The sequence below is a fragment of the Mauremys mutica genome, chromosome 7, assembly GCF_020497125.1.
Source record: "Mauremys mutica isolate MM-2020 ecotype Southern chromosome 7, ASM2049712v1, whole genome shotgun sequence".
Taxonomy (NCBI): Eukaryota; Metazoa; Chordata; order Testudines; family Geoemydidae; genus Mauremys; species Mauremys mutica.
Window position 1 is genome coordinate 7084104 of NC_059078.1, and position 25049 is coordinate 7109152.

The window sequence follows — 25049 nt, forward strand, 5'->3', positions numbered from 1 at the left end:
CCTGCAGCTCTGTGAAAAATGAAGAGCCGAGTGCCTGGTTGATCCTGGTTTGTTGAAGGGGCCAGCAAACTTTCTGGTGAACTTTGGGGACTTTTTCTCCTGATTCCAGAGTCCTTTATGCTGGCCTGTCTCTCCAATGCTGCCTTACCCCTCAGCAGGCCCACAGATCTTCTCTGCACTCTACCTGCTGGTGTCGTGGGGCATAGTTTGCACCCCCTCTGGCCTCCAGGTATGTTGCAGGGTGAGAGGAGGGGAAGCATAAAACAAGTTGCCCTCTGTCCTATCCACAGGATGTGATTTTGCACAGTGCCTGCCAGAACCCGTGACACATGCGTGCACTTTGGACAGTCCAGTTTCTAATGCGCTTCTTTGAAATGGTCAGTCCTGTCTACACTACAGCTTCCTTCCATTTATAAACCAGGGCCCCTGACGCAGTTATAGTTGTAATGCAGATAGGACCATTGCCTTATTAGCTATAGCCTGTGAATGAAATTGTTCTTGGAAAGTAATAAACCTTATGAAGTTACCCTAACAATTATCTTTGGCATTTTGGAATACAGCTGGAGCAAACTGATTTTGTCAGACCCATTGCCTTATATAAAACATGGCTCCCATTACTGCCAGCTATAAATTTTAGTTCTAGTCAAGCATATGCAAACTTGCATTTAATTTAGCTGTTACGTTGCTGCATGTTGTGCTCATGAAGCACATTATTGGTGCTGTCATCATTCTAAATCAATTCTTAAATCTGTAAGAAATACTTCCTGGTGAGGGAAAAGGGAAAAATTGACATGCTAATGGCGAAAGAGCTGAAAAGATCCAGACGTTTGGGAAAATGGAGAACTACTCGGCCTAGATTAAACCACTAGATAAGAACATTTGGAGACATTATATCCAAGAGTAATTTGTACACAATCCAGGCACTGTAGGAGCCTAGATTTATACCATTGCTAATGAGAAACTTTGCTAGGACTAAAAATGCTTTAAGAAACTGCCAGGCTCAGTTGAGAAAAATAATTTAACATTATGGGGACATTGGTAATACTCCATAATCTGCCCTGAGATTTGCAGTCCAAGCAGGACTAAAATCCCTGTTTCAGAGGTTTACACTAATCCTGTTCTGTGGGTAAAGGAAAGACTTCACTTTCCAGCCTCGTTAATTTGGAAGTGTTTATGAGTATTATTTTAGCTACTTTAAAAATACAGCATTGACTTTAGCACGAAAGGTTCTAACCAAATTGTTCTCTCAAGGCCAATTGGTCATTTAGTCCAGAACTGGCTTAGAATGGAAAAGAAGTCTGACCTTAAGTTAATATGGAGCAAGAATGGGCTGGCACATAGTCTAATTTGCTTAAGGTCTTCAGATTGGCTTCCTGAACGTAAACCCTTTTTCTGCTTCTTACAGGGGCATAGCCCCCCTCCAAAGCAAAACTGATCAACCTACTGTGAGGAGAAGCTGGGCACCTTGATCCACTTATTGCTTGAAGTTCCCTGATCGGTTTGAGAACCACGGGCTCGCCCGTAGATGTACCAGACAACGAATACCTAATTGTCACTGAATGTTCCTTTATGAACCATAAGAAGTTTCTCCCATGCAGCTGATCTTAGAAAGCTACTCAAAGAGCCAGTTGGCCTTCTTTTTACATGAAGAATGATGTTGATATTGGAAAACTCAGAAGAGAGAGAGCACAGAGTTAAAACACCGGCCAGTGGATAAATCTGATTTGCAATAGTTTACACATTTAAAGAGGTCCCATCCACCCCCTGGAGAAATAAGATCAATAAGGTGCCACAAGGACTCTTAGTTTTGCTGACACAGACTAACACGCCTACCACTCTGAGATCTGTCAGGTGTTGGGACTATTCCATTTTGTTTCTTTCTGAAGTAGCATTTGCCTGTATTGTGAGAGAGATTACAGGAGAACCTTAGAGTTATGAACACTTTGGGAATGAGAGTTGTTTGTACCTCTGAAATGTTCATAACAAGACGTTCTGGTTGTTCTTTCGAAAGGTTACAGCTGAACATGGACTTAATACAGCTTTGAAACTTTACCCTGCAGAAGAAAAATGCTGCTCTTCCTTTTTTTTTAGTAGTTTACATTTAACACTGTACTGTACTGTCTTTGCTTTTTATTTTCATTTTTTTGGGAGGTCTCTGCTGCTGCCTGATTGCGGACTTCTGGTTCCAAATGAGGTGTGTGATTGACTGGTCAGTTTGTAACTCATAACTCCGAGGTTCTACTGTATTATCAGTAGGGCCCATCCAACTGCTCCAAGACACCTGTTTCCTTTAACAGGGTAATTCCAGATCCAAACTCCCTGGATATGGAGTTCCAGATTGAGTGTCTTGTGGACATCACTAATCACCATATTTGCCTATTTATGGGGTGTAGCACCTTCTCACCCATACTACTTTACTAAATCTTCACAGCACCCCACACATTTAAGTCCTTACCCATGGCTGGTGCTCTTAGGTGCCACCATAATACAAATCAATAATAATATATCTACCTATCTAGTATAGTTTATCTGTCTGCTCAGAATTTCACTCTCAAAAGACAGAGCAAAATATGCTGTGCTTATTTCCTTTCTGTGTGCATGAGTGAGCAATTTAATTTGCTTTACAATATGTAGGGGTTTAAAATGGAAACTGTTTTCTTATCTTATCAGCTCTTTGGGTCAGGGACTGTCTCTTACTGTATATATGTACAGCGCCTTGCACAATGGAACTCCAGTGTCAGGGTTCCTGGGTACTACGATAATAGAGTAAAAATAACAATAATAATAAAAATAATTAATACTAAATTATTTTTCTGTAGATGCAAAATAATAAACTCTATCTACAGATACTGCAAACATCCCCAGATTTTGAACTGAGGACTAGGCTGTAAGCATGAATAATGAAATGGATTTGACCCAGGCTGTGGGAATTATCGATGGGGTGGCATACATGTTCTGCAAACAATGCCTCACTTGTGTTTGGTATTTTAATATGCTCAGGTGGATTTGCAGCTGCAGTCACCACACCTCTAGATGTAGCAAAGACAAGAATTATGTTGGCAAAGGTAAGAGATGGAAGAATGCTGAGCAAATGGACAGGTGCATGGGCTGCAGTGCCAACACTTCTGCATGGTAGCACCGACATGAAATGTAGCACCACACCTATCACTAGTGACTTCTGTTCTTGTAGTTGAAGCCAGGAACTGATGTGAATGTGCGTTACATGCATGGATAAAACTGGTGTTGCTTTACTTTGCCCTGTAATTGCTATTCTTGTTCTTTCACCTCCCTCCTCATGTCTCCCAAAGGGGCCATCTAAGACGTCACCGTGCTTTGTGCTAGGTTGTCCTGGGGATACGCTGAACTCTAGACTGCCAGTGGTTAATGCAGAAGTCTTAATGACAAGTTCTTTATAGGGTCAAACTCCCTCAATTAAAAATCCAGGCAGGGACTGATTCCTCTGTGAGTTTTTATAACAACAGGGGATTGTTTGCGTTGCTCTCCATAGGCAGGCTTGACACCAGACTTTCTTTCCTAGAATTTCAGACCATTGCTGCACCTCTGCCAGTGATGGCAAAAGCAGGAGTTCTAATGTAGGTGTGCCACTGTTGTTTTAATTAACGAGTCATCTAGCCTAGTCCCGAGCAGGTCTAGATTGTGGGACGGATAAAATGCAAGCAGCTGGTACCCCCTGTTGGGATACGTTGTTATCTTTTAAGGAGCTGCGCTGATGGAGTCAGTCTCACCCCATATGGGTCAATTCTCTCCACCAGCCATGTCCCTGAGTAGAGTAATCAGCTATTTCTCACTGGCCGTTTGCATCTCATCTGATGACTGGTGCTGTGTTATAGACACACATCACGTTATTAAAGAGTGTGCTTTGCATCTTTGTGTGTGTGTGTGTTTGTACATAGTACAGCCTCGTTCAGCAGACATAAGAAGAACATAAGAACGGCCATACTGGGTCAGACCAAAGGTCCATCTAGCCCAGTATCCTGTCTACCGACAGTGGCCAATGCCATGTGCCCCAGAGGGAGTGAACCTAACAGGCAATGATCAAGTGATCTCTCTCCTGCCATCCAGCTCCACCCTCTGACAAACAGAGGCTAGGGCACCATTCCTTACCCATCCTGGCTAATAGCCATTAATGGACTTAACCACCATGAATTTATCCAGTTCTCCGTTAAACGCTGAGTTTAAACATGTATCAAGGAGGGTTCATGGCATGTTGGTTAAAGCATGTGACAAAGCCATAAGAGCTGGGTTTTGTTCAGAACTAGGCAGTCCCATTGCTCTGTTTCGCAGTGTAAATGGATAGGTAGCTTGATAAATAACTGGATCCAACTGGTGATTGATTGAATGATGGTCTCTCTGTTCTTGTGATACAGGCTGGTTCCAGCAATGCCAGTGGGAATGTACTCTCTGCCCTGCACAGTGTCTGGAGGTCACAAGGGCTACCTGGGTAAGGACTGTCTTGTGAGAGAATATCGATGAGACACATAAGTGTGTGCGCGCGCGCGCTTAATGCACTGTAAAAAACTATGAATTGACTCGCCATTCACAAGGCCAAGTAGCAGTCATTCAGGTATGTGTGTGTACAGCACTTGACACAGCGGAGCCTCTAGGAGCTACTGCATTACAAATATTAACCAATAATAATCATTACCCCTTCCTAAGAGCCAGGCCAGCCTGGTGCAGGCACCTCCCTACAGCGCCAGCCAATCCTCCTACAGTTACCTAGGAACTTTCTTTGTGTAACGTCACCTCGGCCCCTTCTTGCCCTCTTTCCCCAGCAGGAAGCATAGTGGGAGGAGGGGACACCAACAGCATCCGTCCCTAGAGGTCAGCCAAGAAAGCAGAGGAAGCTAAAAGCCAAGAAACTGAAGCTGGGATTTGCAGGTGTTTCCCTTCCTCTCCATGGGGTGCTGCAATTCTGCATTTCAGTCACCACGTGGCGCCGTGTAAGGCTATAAATCAGCAACTCCCAGTCCATCCACAGCATTGCCCAGCAGGAAACAGGCCCAGAGCCCCAGAAAAATGCTTCAATGTGCAGAAATACAGAAAACGGAGGGAAGCGGCTTTGAAATGTGCACCCCACAGCTTGTTCTTCCTTTCTCCTGCCTCGCTCAGGTTTCTACATAGAATGAGGACATCTGTCGTGGGCTAACCCTTCAGGCCTCTCGCCTCTCTCAGTGAGGTGCCAGGCATGACTAGGTTAAGCCTCACAGCAAATAGTAGCAGTGGGGAAACAGGTTGTCAGAGAGAGGCTACGGGACTTGCCTGAGGTGACATAGGACATCTATGGCAGAGCATTTCCATTGGATAACACATTAATTACATATGTGCCTTTGTAATATGTGTGTGTAAGTATTTGCGTGGGAGCAGCGTTTCCTGACTCTAAAGTGCATGATTAAATGTTGTGCATTGACGAACAACAAAACACCTACTTGGATTCCATAGACTCATAGAATATCAGGGCTGGAAGGGACCTCAGGAGGTCATCTAGTCCAACCCCCTGCTCAAAGCAGGACCAACCCCAACTAAATCATTTCCCTAGTAAAAATGCTATTTTTTTTTTTTAAATCAGAATAGTGACAGAGCTCAAAGCATCAGTCTGATCAGCTCAGGACTGTGCAGCCTTCTGCACAGCTCTGTCTCTCGAAATAATTAGCCACCTAATAGGCAAGAATATCAGTTGCAGCAATGTGGCGGCAGGACATATTTAGCTCATAAGAACACATCATGGTCTAGTATATAAGGCCCAAGTCAGATGGCCCTGGATTTCTGCTCAGCTTTGGAAGGCACTTGTTGTGTGATGCTGGGTGAGTCACCTTGCCTCTTTGGGCCTCAGTTTACCCCTCTGTAAGAATGGGAACAATGCTTCCTGGCCATACAGTGGAGTTGTGAGGTCTCATTCATTCGTGTTTGTAGAACGTTTTGAAATCCTTGGACAAAAGATGCCACAGGCATGTAAATTAGTATTGATTTGCATGGATACTTGGTCAGTTCCTATTGGGCTGTGCTCTTTGTGTGGGAGAATCAGTGAGTTGTTCAGTAGTGGCTAGCTATAGCCTATGCAGAATACAAGTCCTAAAATAATTATAGCTAATGTAGATTGCCTCAGGCCATATGCGAGAGGCCAGTGGTTTTGGAACCGTAAATCCTAGATTCCGCCTGCACCCAGTGGGTGTATGCGGTTCAGCTGGTAGTTGTGTTATTGTGCCTCTGGGCTTGTCGTCATACATACGCTATGAGCTAATTAAGTCTGTAGTTACTGGAGTGACGTGCAAAATCCACATGGAGCATTAACTAGACATTGGGGACAAAAGCAGGGCTGGATGGGTGCAACAGGTGTTGCTGTTTTTTCCCCTTCCATAATAAGACTTATTATGCAAATCTCTAGCTTCATTTCTCAAACCCTTCTAGATCAGCCTGTTTGCCCGTGCTACTCTTCGCTGTTTTCGAGTTTAGAAAGCAACTCGATAATCAGTGCTGTGTCTGCGTGACACTGGACGTGTCTCCAGTCTAGTTACAGATCATTTTCCTGAACACCCAATCTCTGGTCACACAACTAGTAAAAGTTCAATATTCTTTTGACACGTTTGGAAAATAATTCAAAACAAATTTCAGGAAGTTCCTGGACACTTATTCCCGGAAGCATTCCAGCCGTTATGCCCACACCCGACTGTTCGTTTTGTATTGTCTCAGGATGCACTGAGCTAGCATTTCTGGTCCCCTGTCTGTGGGCCGATTTCATGCACTGTACAGCATTGTATATGCTTAGAAGACCATGGGATCTATTTTCAAATAGCAGTTAAGCATCCCACTCCTATTCGATGTCTAAATCCCCCATTTCTGTTGCACGTAATTTGTGTTCTTTCAAGCCTGTTTCACAAGTGCCCATTTAGACAACCAGAATTCAAACTCTGTCCTCAGATTGTGCCACTGATGCAACAGAAGCAAAGGGTAACCCAACTCTCCTCAACACTGCACACCCAGCAGAAAGCAAAATAATAAGCAATCCTGAGAACAGAAAAATGCAAAAATGGCCAAACTGTGTCAGCTGCGAGGAGAAGGAAGAAAGCCCTGGGAAAAATAAATGCAGAGACGGCCATGCCTGCTGCCAATTATAAGTGTATTAATCAAAACCAGTAAAAGTGTCGGGCTTTTTGGCTGGCAGCAATGTAAAATAATCTATGGCTTCTCTACTAAATCTCAGATTTGAAGAGAAGGAATTCTGGGGCAGAGAGATGCATTGCCTCTTGCCACATTATTAAAACCAGAGTGCAGGACTCGCTTCCTGGTTTGCACCTAGTAAATCCATCTGCTTCATGCCAACAAATTCACATCCTTTTCTGTCCAAAAGAGAGTGAGAGGGGCCTGCATTAATGGATATTTCTCAATGGATAGAATATGGGCGAGATTAAAGGAGCAATGTGCACGTAGCCACAGTTATTTGCACTTGCAAATGGGAGTTTAAGTGAGCAATTTCTGAGCTGCACGCACAGGGCAGACTTGTGCACGAACGCCTTGCACTTTTCCAGCACCTTTTCTCCAAGGAGCTTGTCGCACTTCACAGCCATCGATGACGCCTTACAACCCAGCTGGGACATTGGCTTGTGGTGTTGTTTTCCCCATAGGAAGAGTGAAGTGGAAGGAGTCGCCTGAGCTTGCCCTCCTAGACGGGGGCACAGCAGGGCCCACAAGCCAGGGGTCGTAGCTCCTTAGATTGACTGCTAAGCGAAGTGTCCCAATAGGTGCATGCGCACACACACTAGTGCACCCGTTGCTGTCTCCTTCCAGCGTTGGGCCCTAACCGCGCGACTCTTCCATACCGAGATCCCAATAGACACCAGCCTTTAAAGAGCTCTGCTTTAGGAAAGGCAGAAAGCTCTACCCTGCAGTGCTGAGTAAAGGAGCCTGTTCAGTGGGTTACTTTAAGCAGCGGCCTCTGATATTTTCTATTGAAATGGGGATTTGTTTCACATTACAAGAAGGATCCCTGTCCAGAATGGTGCCTCGCGGTTCTGACGGACTTTGGGAGCCCAGCATTTGGGAATAAAGATTCCGGGGCTTGGAAAAACACTGGTGAAGTTGCATTCAAAATGGAAAATACGAGACTAGTGGGAATATGAATAATAGAAGCAGGAGGCACTCTAAGTTGGGGGCGGCAGGCGGCATGGGATCAGAGCGCACACCCACAGCACAGAGGCATTATAACAAGGGTGGCCAACCCGGGCCTCCAGAACCACATGCAGCTCTTCAAAAGTGAATGTGTCTCCTTGTCTAGGCACCGACTCCTGGGCTGCCGGGGGGTGCTCACTGCGCAACCCCTGCCCCCACTCCACCCTCCCCTGAGCCTACTGTGGCCTCGCTCCTCCTGCCCCCACCCCGAGCCTCCTGCTTGCCACCAAACAGCTGAGCGGGAGGAGGGAGGGAGAGGCGCTGGTCGGTGAGGCTGCCAGCGGGCGGGAGGCGCTGGGAGCGGGGTGGGGGAGCTGATCAGGGGCTGCTGATGTATTACCGTGGCTCTTGGGCAATGTACATTGGTAAATTCTGGCTCCTTCTCCGGCTCAGGTTGGCCGCCCCTGCTGGCGATGATTCGCTTTGGAAATCAGACGGGGTACTCCCGGTGAGCCGACAAGCCCAGGGGATGCAGACTGTAGTTGGCTAAGCGGGAGTTCGGCTAGGCGAGAGGGCAGGTGCAGCAGCGCAGGAGCCCTCTGCAGCTCCGGTGTCACGGCTCTACTCCCTCGCGCCTTTGACCCCGCCCTGGTTATTACTGTAGGAGCAGGTGGGCGAAGCAGAGAGAGACGCCCCCCCTCGCCCCTATCCAGGACTCTGCTGTGGCTGCAGCCTTCCCTGCACCTTGTGCCAGCAGGAGTTGGGTGTCACTCCCATGGCAGCATGGCTGCGGAGGGCTCGCTGCCCCGAGTCTCTGCTCCACTATCCAAACCTCTGCATAACCCAAACCCTCTCTTGTCTCCAGGCTGGGGACTCGGCCAATGCAGAGGTTTGGATAAGGGGGTTTTGGAAAATCTGATTTCTGCTTTTGTGTTTTCTCCTAACCAGTTCAACACGCAGACTGGGAAAGTGCATCGGAGCCACTTGCACCTGGATCTCTTCCTAGTTAAAATGCTTGGCTTTGATCTAGCCCCATTAACCAATCTTTTGTTGTCACTGTGTTACAGTAGTGGCTAGAGACGCCAACCAAGCTCAGGGCCCTGCTGTCCAAACCCGTAGTGAGAGACAGTCCCTGCAGTCTAAACAGACAAAGCATGAAAGAAAGTGAGCGTGATTATCCCGTTTGCAGAAGGGGAAGTGGGGCAGAGACAGGTTAGCTGAGTAACTGACAGGCCAGGCTGGGACAAGAACCCAGCTCTCCAGAGTCAGCGCGGTGCCTTAGCCAGATGACCAGCTATTCTCCCGCCATACAACGGAGGAAAAGCTGGTAGCTTAGTAAGCCAGGCCTGGGACTGCCACATGGTTAAAGGCAGATGTGTGAGAGCAGCAGGAAATCAATAGGATGCTGAGGCCAGCATCACTGGTGGAGCTGAGGGGGATGCAATAAGAGATGAGGACAGAGATGCAGCTTCTAGTTAACACCCTCAAAGTTATCCAGCCTTGCTTATTTAAGAGCTGTGGCTGGGATGGACCGTACCGTAAATAAATGGCTGCAGTGCTTCAGTAATAGGCTGGTGTAATTCCACAGGAGAAGGATGATGTGTAGCTGGAGAACAATGCTGTACCACAGGATTTACCCTCTGAGTGCTCTGTCAGTATGGGCCTTGGACAAATGACTCTCTTTCAAAGCTATAATGATGGTAATCGCTCCAATGGCTGGCTAGGGCAGCCATAAAACCTTTCCATCTGCCTGTACGCTCCAGGCCCTGGAGCACAGATCATTATCACAAAAACCAAAGCAAGTGCAGTTGGAGGCCTACCAAGCCCAGCGTCTGACTAGCAGTGAGGACTGAGAGAGAAAGGGTCCCGGCCTATGCACTGCTTCCAGCTGATCTGACATGCCCCAGGACTAACAGCATTGCACAGGAGTTACTCACAATACTGGTGTAAAAGCTACATGGTTGAAACTCTGACTCGGGTAGATTAACGTTACTGGGCAGTCCAGCCCACAGAAGCCAGGGACAGCAGAATCTCTTATCATCAGTCCACCTCGGTGCATGTCACTTTTACATCCCACACACTGTGCGTTGGGCAAGATCACCCATTCCTTGTACTTACATGCTCATGAGGGGGTTAAAGGGACATAGGCCTTAACCTGCCCACCATTTAAAATCTTCCATACAGTGCAGCGGGGCCCATGTGTACAGTGGTCAGTCCTGAGGTTCATGAACCCAATAATGGATGAAGTGATTTATGGCCCAGCTCGGCCAAGGGCTGCTCCCGCTACAGACGGGCTGTAGGAGCAGCAGACCTACTTTGGCTACGTTGAGTGAGATCGGGTCGTGCTGTGATTGGTCTTCCTGCCGCTGCTCTACCTCGGTACCGGTTTTGAAATCAAATGCTGGAGGAGTGTCATTTGCTCAGCAGTGTGTCAGGGTGATTTACTTGCTGAGGCAAAGGGACCCCCCCTTCCCCGCTGGAGTTTACGGTGGTTTGGCTCTCCTGCTTCTACTAGACAGAGTGGGTAGTTTTTAACCATTCATGTTTTTGTTACTTTGCAGTGACTGTAGCGAGTTTATTACAGTTCTCCCAATCCTTGTGTGCGCCAGTCCCCTGCTAGTACTGCTGTTCGCGCCGTTTCTGCTTTCACTGAGAGCAGCACCGATACTGGATCTGGTATCTGATTGTTCTCGCCTCTTTTTATAAAACACTGAATTACAGGCTGGGAACTGCCTGAAGTCTGCTTATGTGTGTGCTTGGAGGATGGTGCAGAGGTTAGGGTGCTACCTTGGAAATCAGGTGATCTGGGTGCAATCGCCTGCCCTGTGTGAACTTTGGCAAGTCTCTTAGGCCCAGATTCTCAATGGAAGTTAAGCACCTAAATATGTTTAAGGGTCTAGGTTCTAGGCTATGGGTGGCGCAGTGTAGACTACGGGGATGTGACTTGCAGAGCACAAAGGGTTGTGCTGTGACTGCCCCGTGTGGATGCAGCTGGCGTGAACTAAAAGGGACCTAGTTTGCATGAACACGTCCTCTTTCAAACAGGACTGTGTTAATGTGAACGATGCACCTTGTACTGTTGAGCTTGCACTAGCGCTGTCCACGTGGGGCAGTTAGAGTAGCATCTCTTTGCATTCTGCCTTTCCCGATGCCTTCCGCTGCATTTCAGCGCAGTGCAGACGAGCCTCTAGCCTCACTTTGTCGATTTCTTCATTTGTAAAATGGGGATCCCACCTCCCCGGGTTGTTGATGATAAATAGATTAAAGACTGGGAGGTGCTCAGATATGACAGTAATAGAGGCTATATAAGTACCTTAGAGAGGAGGTAATTCTGCATGAACACACTCAAGAAATCAGCAAGATAAAGCTGGTGTATACAGCCCTGCTAAAAGGTTGTGTGTGGAGTGACTAAAAGGGTAACATCTCTCATTGCTAGTCCATGACAACATATGAAGCATTTTTTCCTTTCTCTTTCAGATTGTTTGCAGGTGTTGTTCCTCGAATGACAGCAATCAGTCTGGGAGGATTCATCTTTCTTGGGACATATGACAAAACTCGCCGCTTGCTGCTCTGATTTGGAATAGAGATTCCTGTGAATCATAGCAAAGAGCCGAAGATCTGCTGCTCTCCAGAAAGAATACACTCATCAAAGTACTCATCTCCTTCTCAGCCTTCTTTATGTGGCCGAGGAGCTGGTCAACAGCCTAAACTCGTATTTTCACTATTAAAAAAACGTCCTTCAATAATCCAATTTCCCTAACTTGAAATTTCCCAGCATGGAAAGCAGTGAAGTCATAGAGAGACTTGTGCCAAAAAAGTAACATGTGGGGGTAAACAGCTAATTATACCATCTGCAAACAGCATTATCAGAACTCAGGCAAGGAAAACGTTTTATAAACCAAATGAACATGGTTTGAGCAGCAAAAATGAATTTTCATTAGATAGACACAACTGGTCCTCAGCATCGGGGCTGCTTTTAGTTCAGTGGAGGGGTTGACATAGCTGCAATCAGCAGGCATTTAGAGACTCTAGAAAGTATTCTTAGTTGGGAGGCTGCTGGGGAAAAATAATGCCCATTTGTTTCTGATTTGAGCTGTATTTTGAAAGTTTATCCCACCGTTTATACCTGCAGGTGCATAGCACGCCCTCTTATGTGGTACCCAGTGTGGGGGTTTTAATTAGACTCAGCTTTCTCCAGGAAAAGTACACTGCTGAATTATTTTACAGGTAGCCTGTCCAACAATGTTGCCTATGAAAAAAAATGCAGCTCTTGCCTTTTTTTCTCTTTCCCTACCAAAAGCTGAAGTGGATCTGGATTTGTAGTAGTGAAGCACAGAACAGGAGAGGTCGGGCTGCAGAATGCAAGTGACAAATAGAAAACACAGGTTCTTCTCCTTGATGAAATGGCAGATTGAGCCTAATAGTTCTGAAGGGTGATGCTAGCCTGTTCTCAGACTCTACTTAAATTCTTCCTTTAGCATAGAGACGCTATAGTTAAAATCAGTTCGTGGAATATGCGCAGGGCCAAAAAGCCATTATTTCAGCTCAATGAAAATTATCAATAGAAAGTCCAAGATTTTGAAAAATAAAAAAAAATCTTGTCAAATTTACAGCAGCAACTTGGCTTAGTTACACCTTTAACGAGCTATATTAAGAACCTGAAACGACCTTTCAGTTGAATTGACGGCACTTCCACAAGAAGGTTTTGTAGAAGCAGTGAGGCAGGCATCCTAATAAAAATATATGCAAATATAATTGATAGAGCTAATACAGAGCCAGATTAAGATATGCAGTAACGGCAGCAGCTTGGTCTGTACTACAGCATAGTTTTTTTCCCTGAAGAAAACCCTTTAGCTGTTAAGCAAATACAGGGAGAACCTGGCTGCCTTTATGCATGGTACGGAAGTTTAGCACTTGCTCGGAAAACGGGGAAAACTTGCAGAGCAAAAGGGACTAATTCTTGAAAACTGGAATGTCTACCCATCGTTGCCCACGCTCATCCCTAGGGCAATTTTAGTCCCAAACTGGCTGGCTGATTCCGCTCCCTGCCGTGATGCTGTAACAATACTGCAGGCTCCTTGGAGCACAACCCGTCAGGGCAATCTAGTTAATGACATTACACAATGTACTTTTCTCCATTGTACAGTTGATCCCTTTTTTCTGGATGGGGGAGGCAGGGGCAGGTGCAGGAGAGGATTTAGAATTCATTCGGAAGAGCCAGCTACCGGCTCAGAGGTCTTTATGTGCCTGGGTTTTGTTTGCTTTTCAACAAGTACGCTGATACTGGAGCATTTATTATTGTCGCAACAGGACTCAAATTTCTCTTGGGTCCGTATTTTGTGCTTTTGAAACATCAGTTCTGGAATCAGCCTTTTCTTATTATACATGTCTTACTACAACCAAAGTGAAGGATGGATGTCTAGACTTCTGTAATTACAATGGTCACATGTACCTCTTTCATAGTCCCAGCCCAAGCCGATGTTAAAATATACAGAGTGAGTATAGCAGTAAGTTAGAGTGAAATACATGTGCCTAGCCCACAGCCAAGCATTCAAACCCCAGGCAATTCAGAGTTAAGATTAAGCACACAACATAGCCAAACAGGTTAAGGTATGGCTATGCAAAGATGCTTAACGCTGCTCTGTAGTGATGCCAGGTACTAACCACAGTAACAATCAGTGCATGAATGAGTTTGAACATCTTTAAAAATCTGGACCACTGTTTCTTCATATATTGTCCCTCCTGCTGTGTGCCCATCTCTCGCACTGCACCCAATGGAAACTGGAAGTGCTTTCACAGTGGAGGAACCTCTCCACAGGTCGGTCGGTCTCGCTTCCTTCTCGCCGGGGTTCTTGCTGTGGACCACAGTCTACGATGAAGGCCCATGAAAACCCGAAGACAGGTACAGCTCTTTTCCTTTATCTACCACTGATCATGCTGCTACAGCCCCTGGTTTCTGAGGACCGATCTCAGGGACATGCCATCCTGCCCAGATGGTGCAACCCTGCACAGAGTGGAAGAATGGAGGGGGGCTGATATGGAGGCTACTTTCTCTGCAGGTAAAAAACAATGAAGGTGGAGCATGACAGACTTATACTCTGTTTACCACAAACTTTCTAGGACAGCATCCCACCTAATGGCCCAGCACTTCTTTCAGCAACTGGCTGGCTCTGTACAGTGAGCCACTGGAATCAAAGTAAGTCCCCAAGGTACCAAACTGAGGACATCTGTGGCTTGAGCACAGTTGGCGATAGCAGCTATAAGGGAGGAGTGCAGTCCGTGGTAGAATTCAGTTCTCTCTAGCAGAACACTGTTCATCATGCCCTGCTGAAGGAGAAACTTTCCCCATTAGTCATCACTGAAAGAGACCATTAATCCTTAAAAAACAAAAAAGGTCTTCACTGACAGCCTATGCACAAGATACAACAGATTTAACTATATGTAAAGTTTGGAAAGTTTGTTATTCCATAATTGAGGGCCAAAAAAAAAACGTTGTCTGATGCTAGACACTACATTCCTTAAAGACCACATTTTTATTGTATAGTTTCAGAGAAAACTCTCTTCTCAAAGAGCTGTATTTTTGGAGAGGCTACACTTAAAAAAACCACAACCCCCCCACACACAACGAAGATTGAATACTTGCTTTAAATACAAAATTAAGCTCATCCTTAATTCTGAAGCTGAAACTGAAGCCTCTATCATAGGTAGTGATGGTGTTACGAGTGGGACTAAGGTAGGTTGAAGGGTTCAAAAATGTAGCTGAAGCTGTCCTGTATGCAGCCCATCTGGTTTTTGGCGAGCAATGGAGAGGTGCTTGCGAGACGTTTAGACAATTGATATTTTTTATATTAGAAATTTACTTCATATGAATTCTTCAGTGTGTATTTCAGCTACAATTCCCAACTCTCCCACCCCAGGGTCATGTTTCTAGTACCCATTGTTGGTCTATCGTACAGAACTCTCTGTCTATTGAATGCAGTTTGACAAATAGATGTTTCGAAAAGGTTATGTCCCGATATTAACACATTTTCATTAGAAACAGAGAAGCATGTAAGCAACTGCTTGGGTTTTATTTTTTTCAGCTGAAACTTTGCAAAGCTCACTCCCAACAAAAAAGCTGTCATATTATAAATGAACCTTTATTAAAGACACTTCAATGCCATTTGTTAGACACTTCAATATTTAACATTTTTTTCAACATACAATATTGTACCAAATTTCTAATAAATAACTTTGTACACAAAAGAAATACTTCCTCTTTCACATTGCCTCTCAGAAGCAGCAGATTCACATATTTAGTGGAAGTAACAACATGAAACAGTTAACGTTATTAAAAATACATTATTTTCAAATGCTAATGTGGCAAATGTGCTTAATATATGCAACGGTGATGACATTTCTGCCAGCAAAATTGGTCAATGACGTCATTTGCATCTTCCTTGTGTATGTCCCACTGTTGTTTTCACTTTCAGAGTTAGTTCTAAAGTATATTTTTCTCCGTTCATGGGACAAATACATGTTGGTTTATTTATTTACTATCGTCCATCTCTTTCGCTTTTGATTTGCTGAATAGTTAAAAGTTGGCACTCAACATAATTAGTCACCTGCCACAAAGTGCACATGTGTCTACAGTTAGAAACTGGGCTAGACAGGTAGCTGGTTAAATTATGCCTTATTCATAAAAGCCAGGGTTGGTGATAATGTGGTTTAGGCCACCCCTCAAGGGACTGAGAAATCCGATTATTAAGGGTGGCAGTCTTTGAATGGAGGTGGAATCTGGGTCTAGCTTGGGATAATATGGGTGGGTCTCATTGGCCCTCATTTAAAAAAGTACTAGGTCTTTAGTATTGTTCTGAACACAGCTGCTTTTCTGACTCAAGGCCTTGATAAGGTCTCATTGCCCGGACTTCTGAAACCCGCGGTGAGTTAGTGTAGTGATGTGAGCAGGGTTTCCACCACACCCTGCTCTGATGAAACTGGCCTTTAGTTGCTTCTAAGAAAAAGAAAAAAAACCAACCAACCTTCCCCCAGAGTAGTCATCACCAAACTCTAGTAAACTTGTATTAGCAGAACTGAAAACAAACCAACCCATCCATCCACAGGTACCAACAGAAGCAGCTTCAGACTGAAGTTATAAATGACAGAGCCATTTGTCCAGGGTTTTTTTTTAATTCGTGGATGAACATAAAGACCCTGTCCTGACACATCGTACTCATCCCTTCAAACCAGCAAGACCACCTACCCACACATACTCTTGCTTCTAAACCAGTATATTTCTGACTAGCTTGGAACTGTGGCACAAAGGGGTAATCCTGGGCCTGAAGTCCATGTTCACGTACAAGGAGATAGCAATTACTGGCTGTGTGTACACGGATGTGCTGCAGATCAAGGGATCTATGTGCAGCCAAGAGACAGCACAGGGGAAATGGCTCATGTACCTCAGGCATAGTCTGCACACAGCCAGCATAATGGTAAATTAGGGGTGTGATTTTTATTATGGAGACAATAATATAGCTACAAGCCCAGTATGGATGCACTTATACTTCTGTAAAGTTGTCTGATACTAGTGTGGCTTATTCCCCTTTCCATACAGGAATAAGCTGTGTTCACAGAATCACCTTTTGAGCAGTTTAACTGCATTCACACTGGGAAGGGCTGTACCACTTTAAGTATACTACTATAGTTACAATGGTACAACTTGTGGGTGTAGACAAGGCCATTTCCTTTAAGTTTGTGACAGATCCAAAAAGAAAAAAACCCATCCTTTAACTGCCTGTATTTTTGTTGTTAGCAATGATTTTAGCTTTCCTTTTTGCAAGTGTGCACAGTAGTTTAATTCAACTTTGTGCCTCTGTGCTGTTCTGCTGTAATTTGCAGACTATCACAGCTAATATTTAACCTTTAGCTCCTCACTGCAATTCTGAAGGGTAATGAATTTTAAGTTCTTCCATAAAGAAGAAAAAAAGTCAGGTTGCTATGTATTACTTTTTCTTTTTTGGTAATTGCTTGGCTCTTCCTATAAACTCTATTTAGTGTTTCTTTGAAATAATTTAAGATCTCAGTTTAAACCTGCTAAGTGCAATCAATTTCAGGGGGAAGGGGATTTGTGCTAACCAACCCAATCAATGTTTGATCAAAAGGAATTTCCACAGCAAAGCATGACAATTCCTTTGAAACAGCATGGGTTTTTAAAGGTCTGCTTATGCATTAAGGCACCAGAATTCTCTCTCTTGAAAAATTTAACAGCAACCTGATACTGAAAATAATATTGCCAAAACTTTGTGAAGTTTCACTCAGTTATCCATGCACTAAGATTAAAATAGCCTCTGTAAAAGATATATATATATTTATATATAATATGAAAACTCTTATGTACAACTGTATCAAATACTTTTCTTTTCTCTACACAATTGTCCCTTGCATTTTTATGTGCTTCATATGCAAGTTAACTTTTGAACTAGTAATACTTCTCATTGAAGTTTTAAACTATGTACAAACAGGTGACGCTCGAGTAGGAGTCTGTTCCCCACACAAGCTTGTTTCTCATACCTCATGTTTTCCTTTTCCTTGGAGAGGCTGTCAGTTCAAGAGCTGAGGTAGAAGTAAGTAGCCTAGGTATTCTGTGCAAAAAATTAAGGTCAATAGTAGGTTTGTTCATTTGCACACGGCAGTTTCTCCCCCCCTCAGTCCATTGATCTTATGGGTGGCTTAAACTCATGAGTGGAGTCCTGTAATTTGGGTAGGTGTCCATTGGAAAGAAGAGTTTGTTTAGCTTCAGCTTCACCCTGTATATCCAGTGATGTCGGTGAAATTTCAGGAGTCCCTTTTAGCTGCTTCACTGAGTCTTCTGAAGGTGAAGCTTTTAAGTGAAGCTTACTATGCTCTGAAGCATTTACCAAAGGTTGTGAAGGGCCTGTGAGAAAATAAGGATAGTACAATGCTCAACTGGCTGATGCTCAGAATGCCACCATTACCGCAACGCACATAATAAATCATCAGAATTCAAAACCAACCACCAAATAGCTGACGTTTAATACTGAAGATTACTGAAGCGTTCTAAAAGCAAGGCATGGCAATGAGAGGACACAGGACATTAATCTGAATGGTACAGGGAAAGAGACCCAAGCAAAACACGTACCTTGTCTGTCCACATGCAGTGGTTGATTCATGCAGGACGACGGTGGCATTCTGTCATGGTTGCTGGGATACAGAGTACTATCGGTGTCCATTCTCTGACTGCTGGTAATCCCAACACACTGAGGGTGAAGAGGATTGTTACCTCTGCTCTTGCTCCTACTTGGCTCTTTTCCGCTGAATGCATTTTGATGTGCATTATCCATAGTCTTAGTTGGCTGAGAATAGTATTCCGGATCCTTGGGGTAAATGTTGACGTTCATGCTATCTGTACTTCCGCTGCAGTCAGTGCTCACAACTGGCAGGCCATACCCTTTGTGGAGGGTGAGAAAAAGGCAATAACTGAAGTTAAGTACAGTCAGTTTGAAGCCGTCATCATAGCATCATGCAAGTTGGAGTAGGATAAGACATTTCAGGCCACCTCTCTGCCACACGGGAGTCACTTTTACAATATATTGTTCTTTGGTTTCCTATAAATCTAGTTAACGCCTGCCTTTTTCAGAACGTTAGATTTCCCAGTATCCTAACGGTAGCTGAAACGACTGGATCTGTCCCTCTATCCCACTCCACATATTTATTTCTATTGCAGCTCGAAAGACACTTTATAGGTGTTATTTATTTATCCTCCATGGCTAGTTCCTGCTTCATGGCTGACCAGACAGTGCAGAAGAGGAAGGTGGAATTCTGCAGTAGCTGTTGCTGAAAAGGAGTATGTTGCCTTTTGCGTGTCATTTTTAAAGGAACATCGTCAATTTAAATCACATTTCTATCTGAAAATATTTTGCTTATGGTTGGTAGGAATAACATCCAAGATGGCTAGAGGTGAAAGAGGGCAGAGGAGGAAGTCTGTTCCCTCCCCCCCCCCCATTTATTTTAGCTGCACTCGGTCAGTTAACTGGGTTTCACCATTTCCCCCTAGAGAATCAGACAGTTTCCCGTGCTGTCTGAGTGGCTCTTATATACAGTATGATGAGAGAGAAAAGATTTTTTTAAAATAGGAAAATGTGATTGGAAAACCACACACACTGGCAAAGAGACCGAGGAGCAGGGGTAGTGCCCAAAACCACTTGTAACTTGATTTTTGAACTTCTGATTACTTTCAAGTTGACAGTCCCTTTATGATGCCTCTGATGCAAATGTCTAATACCTTCAGTTTGAAACAGCTCTTACATGTTAGGAATGGCTTAAAAACACCCAATCAGCTGCAGTGATGCCGATCAGAGTCAACAGTCTGCCCGTTTTTTAAGCTCAAATTACTGTGATGAAGAAATAAGCCAGAGAAAAATATAAATGCCACATCTGCATCTGAGAATCACTCTTGGCAGTTTTTTAGGCAACATTTCTTCTCAGTCTTAATAACACTCTGACTCTCAGATGATTTCTGATCTGTACTAACATGAAATGTCTTTGCAGATTAATGCGTTTTGTACCTGTCTTATCTGGAACAAGCATTCCATCAGCTGCGTCTTCAGTTTTCCAAGTGTCTTTATTATATCCTACACATAGCTTTGGCTGTCTACAAGCTACAGTGGGCGCTTCAACATCTGGACCTCTTCCAGCATCAGTCTGACACATACCTATAACAAAAGAACCAGCTGGCTAAAGATTACAACCATCTGCTCTTTCAATCAAAACATTCAGTCATTTATCATACTGTAAAAACAGCATAAGGGATTGCAATGGAAATAGTGGATAATTCTGAGTCAATTTTTCAAGGAACAAATGCTTTATAGACTAATGATAATCTTAATCCAGAAATTTAACCTTTCCACCCAACATGTTCTTTTAAAATATTGTCGGATGATGGCATTTAATTTGTAAGCCTGAAGGCGGGGTTTGGCAATGCCAGTGGATTTTGTATTAGAATTTAGTTGTCAGTAATTCTGGAGCCACAGAACTAGACCAATATTGGCAAAACCTCCCAGGCCTGATGAAGGAGTAGTCACTAAAGGAATCTGTTTTCATGAGTGATATTATTACTGGGAAAAGTGTTCCTTCTGTATCCGCCAAGTGAGAGGCATGTCCCTGCCTGTGTCCCCAATACAGTGCAGTAGCTAGGTGTACAGATCTTGCAAAAAGCTCACAATAAAAGCAGAAGAGTAGCGGGCACTAATATTTTTAGTTACCCCTTTTCACACCAAGAGTGGATACAGCTTTTTAAATGTTAGAATCCAATTCCTACCATTGTTCTCTATGTGCCCATTAGGCTGTTGGCTGTCAACTCTGACGACCACTTCCTGTCGGTCAGAAAGAGTCCCCTGGGAGGACAGGTAGCTTGGCACATCAGGTGGTACAATGGTCTCATCTGCAACAAGAGGTAAAGACAAATGTGAACCTCCAGTACTTCTACACAAGGAGTTACGCTGTCAAAAATGACTTAGGAGCATCAGTACCAGTGACTTTGGATGTCTACATTGTTGGGTGACATCTTAAAGCAGCCTGGTTCTTCAGAACACACGGAGCACCCCCCCCTGAGGGCCCCTTTAAGGTGGCACTAGTTGAGTGTCTCAAAATTTAGGCATCGCCAATCCCTAGGGACTTGTGATAATCCTGGTCTTCTGAAAATGGGCCATGGGTTCCTACGTTATTTAGGAGACTGACCCAACGGCTTTCATAACTGCGTTAATAGAGAAGACTGTGGCCTGCATGCTTCCTATGGTCAAACAGAGAGAGCAGTTACAGCCTCCGTGTCTCTTCAAACACGCCTGCCAGGATTCCTCCGGCCAGTCAGAGGGGAATGTGCAGAATATTAAATGTCGCTTTCTGAATTTTTAAGAAGGGTTGTCGGTGGCTCAGTAGCAACAAACTCCTTTTGTACCACCAGGCCCTGCCCCATGAAAACACCAGGCCGAAAGTAAACTTCAAAACTGGAGATGAACGATAACAACCGGCCAGGGGGCTGCTGCTCGGGGTGTCAGTTTCTGCCTGATTTTACTTCAGCCACTCTGATAAATATGTAATTGCCGTAACATTATGCTGGCTCATCACCCAGCACAAAGCAAACATGTTCAGGCAAATGCTCTGCGAGAGAAAAACGGATTTACGAGTCCTGCACACTGCAGCTCCTCTGGGTTTATTTTTAATTCTATGGAAAGGAACCAGAAAGATTTTAGGGGGGCGGGAAGAGAGCAAAAACCGGCTACTTTCCCTCCACTGCAAGTGCCCTATTAAAATTACTGCTCCCTGAATTCACGAGGAGTATCCCCATGTTTTAATACATTTACTATTTTACCACAGCAACTGGCCTTGTTTTTCAAACAGCCTTCACCCAGACGGCAGCCCCAGGGCTTGTCCTGGGTCACGAGGCAGGTTCCGGTCTTAGACTGTTCTACCGCTGGCCAGTCCCGTCCCCCTCCCCTACCACAAGCTATGCCAAATGTAAACTCAATTCTATTGGGCACTGAGCCCCTCCTTTTCCAGAACTGCCCCCGTAACGAACTGACCAGACACCATTCAGAAAGGGGAAGAGAGAAGCGCTGCAAGTCTCGAGATTTAAAAAAAAATAATTCAGCGTCCTGCAGAAACGACTAGATTTACAGCATGCAAACGACATTCCATCCGAACCTTCCCTTCGGCCATGGCTTTGAAAACCTCCTATGTACCGCACCTGTTTCCTGAGAAGATTAAAGGGACATAGTGGAAGGCAGCAAATCCCAGGAAGGGATCAGACTGGGGCACTCAGCAGCATTGGCTCAGAGTCCAGGAAGCTGGTCCAACAGGCTGAAACGGTGCTTCCACTGATTGTTCCTCCTGACCTCAGTAGGGCCCATCCTCAGGCTCTCAACCCAATGCCATGAGTTTGGCACCAGGGTGGCATTTCTGGAAGGCCGCTAGGCCCCAGAAAACTTCCTCTAGAAGATGCTGCACTTTGTCCGAAGGAACTGCTGGAGGTATCTCACTGCATGAGTTATATGTGGGCGGATGGAGGGGCAGTACCCAGGGTGGAAACTGGGGTTTCCTCTATCACAAATGAGGCCAGGTTAACCCTGGAGGGTTAACCCAGATTGCAACACAGCTTCCGCCAGTGGCCAGAGAAAACCTGTCAGGCTCTGAATCAGGAGAGGCTGTCTGCAGCTGGATGGGAGAGAACTTGATGAGCCAGGCAAGCCGTAAATCAAAGCACTGAACATTCTGCAACAGCAAGTGACAGCTGGTGCAGCTTCCTGAGCAGAGGCAGATGATACGGGGAATCAAATCACTGAGATAAGCCTTTTAAGTAGGAGTTATGGCTGGCTGGCACAGCCGTTCAGCCGCAGCAGAATGTTCTGGCACGCAAAGGTTTCCGCTGGCCCAAGAGCCCTTAGCCAGGGTTGGAGCCTACCTGTGTTGGTGACGCTGTATTCTTCACTCTTCTTTCTGGTCTGATAGATGATGCACACCCAGACCAAAGACGTCAGCACAATGCTGCACACCACTGCAATGGTGATTATCCCCACTGTCATCCTGTCCTTCCTGCAGCCAAGGGATTGCAAGATGCTTACGTGGCTGTGCGCACGCTCCGTTCCAAGGGTATTGGACATTTCACAGGTGTATTTCCCAGCATCCTCCAGCACAACATTCCGAACGATCAGCAGCTGGTTGCCAGGGGTGAAATGATGCCTGTCAGTCACTACTAGGGGCTGGTCGCCTTTCAGCCAGGTGATGCGTGGAGGTGGGCTTCCTGTTGCTTTGCACTGAAGGGCGACTGTTTCACCTACAGACACTACGTGGTCTTCCAGTGGATGGATCAAGGACGGTGTCTCTACAGGGGTTTAAGTACAGACATTAAGTTTCTAGAGGGTTTGTGATGACTTATCATCTAGAGTCGGCAAACCAACAGACCTTTCTGAAGACACAATTAGCAAAGTACTAGAGATTGGCTAAGTGATACAGGGTCTCGTATGCCAGCTTCCCCAGGGACGCCCCACTGCACACCCATGTCTAATTGGCATAATCTGGGCCTTTACTATTAGTTCTGCTTTAGTTTTCTTTCCATATCCTACACAAGAAACCCATGCTCCAGGCTAATTGTCTCCCACTTTGGAAAAGGAATAACAACTGTCACATACCAATAACTTGTAGGGCAGGGAGGCAGAGTTTAGTTTCCGCCTGCATATTTCTCCTTAGCAGGGGAGGCAAACAGTATGGCTTAGCGGGTTTCTCCTATAGACTGACTTCCAACAGAAACAGGACTCATTTTCTCAGGTATCTGGGTCCTTTCGTAGTACCCATAACCTACTGACGTCACCCCACCTCCATTGTCCCAGGAGTATGTCAATGGCTTCTGACAACTCAAGCATTCCCTTCTAAAACCCATTTTGGAAACTCAAAACGGTTCCTTTGCCTGCACTGCCCAGATCCCCAAGGAAGCAAAGCTTCTTACCTAGTACAGTCAGGGTGGCATTGGCCAGCACGGAGCCCGCGGAGTTCTGCGCCGTGCAGCTGTAAACACCCATGTCCTCTATCTTCACATCCATGATGAAGAAGACATCATCGTCTGGCATGACGTGCATGCGGCGCTCTCGGGCTGCTGGGAAGTCGGTGCCCCCGTCCTTCTGCCAAGCAATTTGTGGGATGGGAAAGCCATTGGCCGCACACTCCAGCCGTGCTGTCGTTCCTGTTCGGCTGGTGATGTCATGGGGGGTTTTGATAAATGAAGGCAACACTGTGAAAGGAAGGGAGGGCAGGGGTAGAGTGACAAATAGCCTTAGGGAAATGAGACCAGCCTTCCTGATGCCTGAGAACCCCCCGTTAAACTGATTTCACTTGCTTCTGGGTTCAGTCTTCAGGGTATGAAACAAATAAAAACCATCCTCCCTCTAAAAGGAAATGTTATTCGAGATGTTCCCTCTTTCTAGACCTTTCAGACTTTCATGCCTGCTGACAGAGACCCTACTGGAGCGGCTGAAACCAATGGGATGAGGCCCGTGTTTAGTGATGACTTGAAGTTAAGCATGTACTTAAGTGTCTGGCCAGAACAGGGTCATCACAGCAGGTGTGCACCTATAACACGGGGCCTCCCAACACTCCAGGGGATACGTATGGCTGGATGACCTTTTTACCTACAAGAAAAGAATCTGAACCCAGCCTGGCGCTCACCATTAACAGTGAGCCGGGCCTTGTTGGAGTAGGTGGAGCCAAAGTGGTTGGTGATGATGCACTGGTAGCGTCCCTCGTGGGCAAAGGTGACGTGCCGCAGGTGCAGGATGGTGGTGTACTCCATCACCTCACCGTTCTTGGCCCGCGCATGGGCAAAGTTCTCGATCTCAGCATTGTGCAGGACCTCGTTGTCCTTCTTCCAGGCAAATGTCATAGGGGAGCTGCTGCTGCTTGCGGCCGAGCAGGTGAAGCGGATATCCTTGCCAAGAACGGCCATGGTCGTCTCCGGCTGAATAATAATCTGGGGTTTGGGGAAATCGTCTGAAAAACAACGACAGCGGCTCAGCCCCGAACTAGGACACTGTGACCACTGTTCCCGGTCACAATTCTTGCCATTTTCACCTATAATATTATTTTAGCAGCGGATCCAGAGTCAGTCTAGATTTAATTAACAACGAGTACATTTAACTGGAGGAATTGACATGTCTACACGGTTGCCTTTATGTACCGTCGATGGGAAGATAAATGACCTTTGTGCAACAGAGTATCTGCTTGCTCTTGCAAAATGCTTAGTTTGTAGGGGCAGGCACCATGTTTTCAGAGTGTACGCGTGCCTGCGGGTAGTGCCTAGTGCAATGAGGGACTGGTCCACTGACTGGGGGCCCAGGTGCTACCAGAATACTTACACCACTCCCGTACAAAATGTCGATTCA

At 45.4% G+C, this 25049-nt stretch overlaps 2 protein-coding genes across 3 annotated transcripts in view; one reads left to right on the forward strand and one right to left on the reverse strand.

The window, feature by feature from the left end:
• The window catches only part of SLC25A26 (solute carrier family 25 member 26), a 125665-nt gene extending 110296 nt beyond the window's left edge, over nucleotides 1-15369 (forward strand). For both annotated transcript variants that reach the window (XM_045023690.1, XM_045023691.1), the window contains exons 8-10: nucleotides 3001-3065; nucleotides 4389-4462; nucleotides 11602-15369. In XM_045023690.1, the coding sequence (XP_044879625.1) occupies nucleotides 3001-3065; nucleotides 4389-4462; nucleotides 11602-11698 (236 nt within the window). In that variant the 3' untranslated portion in view covers nucleotides 11699-15369. The remainder of the gene's footprint in view (nucleotides 1-3000; nucleotides 3066-4388; nucleotides 4463-11601) is intronic.
• The window catches only part of LRIG1 (leucine rich repeats and immunoglobulin like domains 1), a 130892-nt gene continuing 121090 nt past the window's right edge, over nucleotides 15248-25049 (reverse strand). Inside the window, exons 13-19 of the mRNA XM_045023689.1 lie at nucleotides 24337-24657; nucleotides 23621-23902; nucleotides 22580-22999; nucleotides 20441-20563; nucleotides 19689-19835; nucleotides 18263-18571; nucleotides 15248-18037 (exon numbers count right to left, since the gene is read on the reverse strand). Of these exons, the coding sequence (XP_044879624.1) occupies nucleotides 17808-18037; nucleotides 18263-18571; nucleotides 19689-19835; nucleotides 20441-20563; nucleotides 22580-22999; nucleotides 23621-23902; nucleotides 24337-24657 (1832 nt within the window). The 3' untranslated portion in view covers nucleotides 15248-17807. The remainder of the gene's footprint in view (nucleotides 18038-18262; nucleotides 18572-19688; nucleotides 19836-20440; nucleotides 20564-22579; nucleotides 23000-23620; nucleotides 23903-24336; nucleotides 24658-25049) is intronic.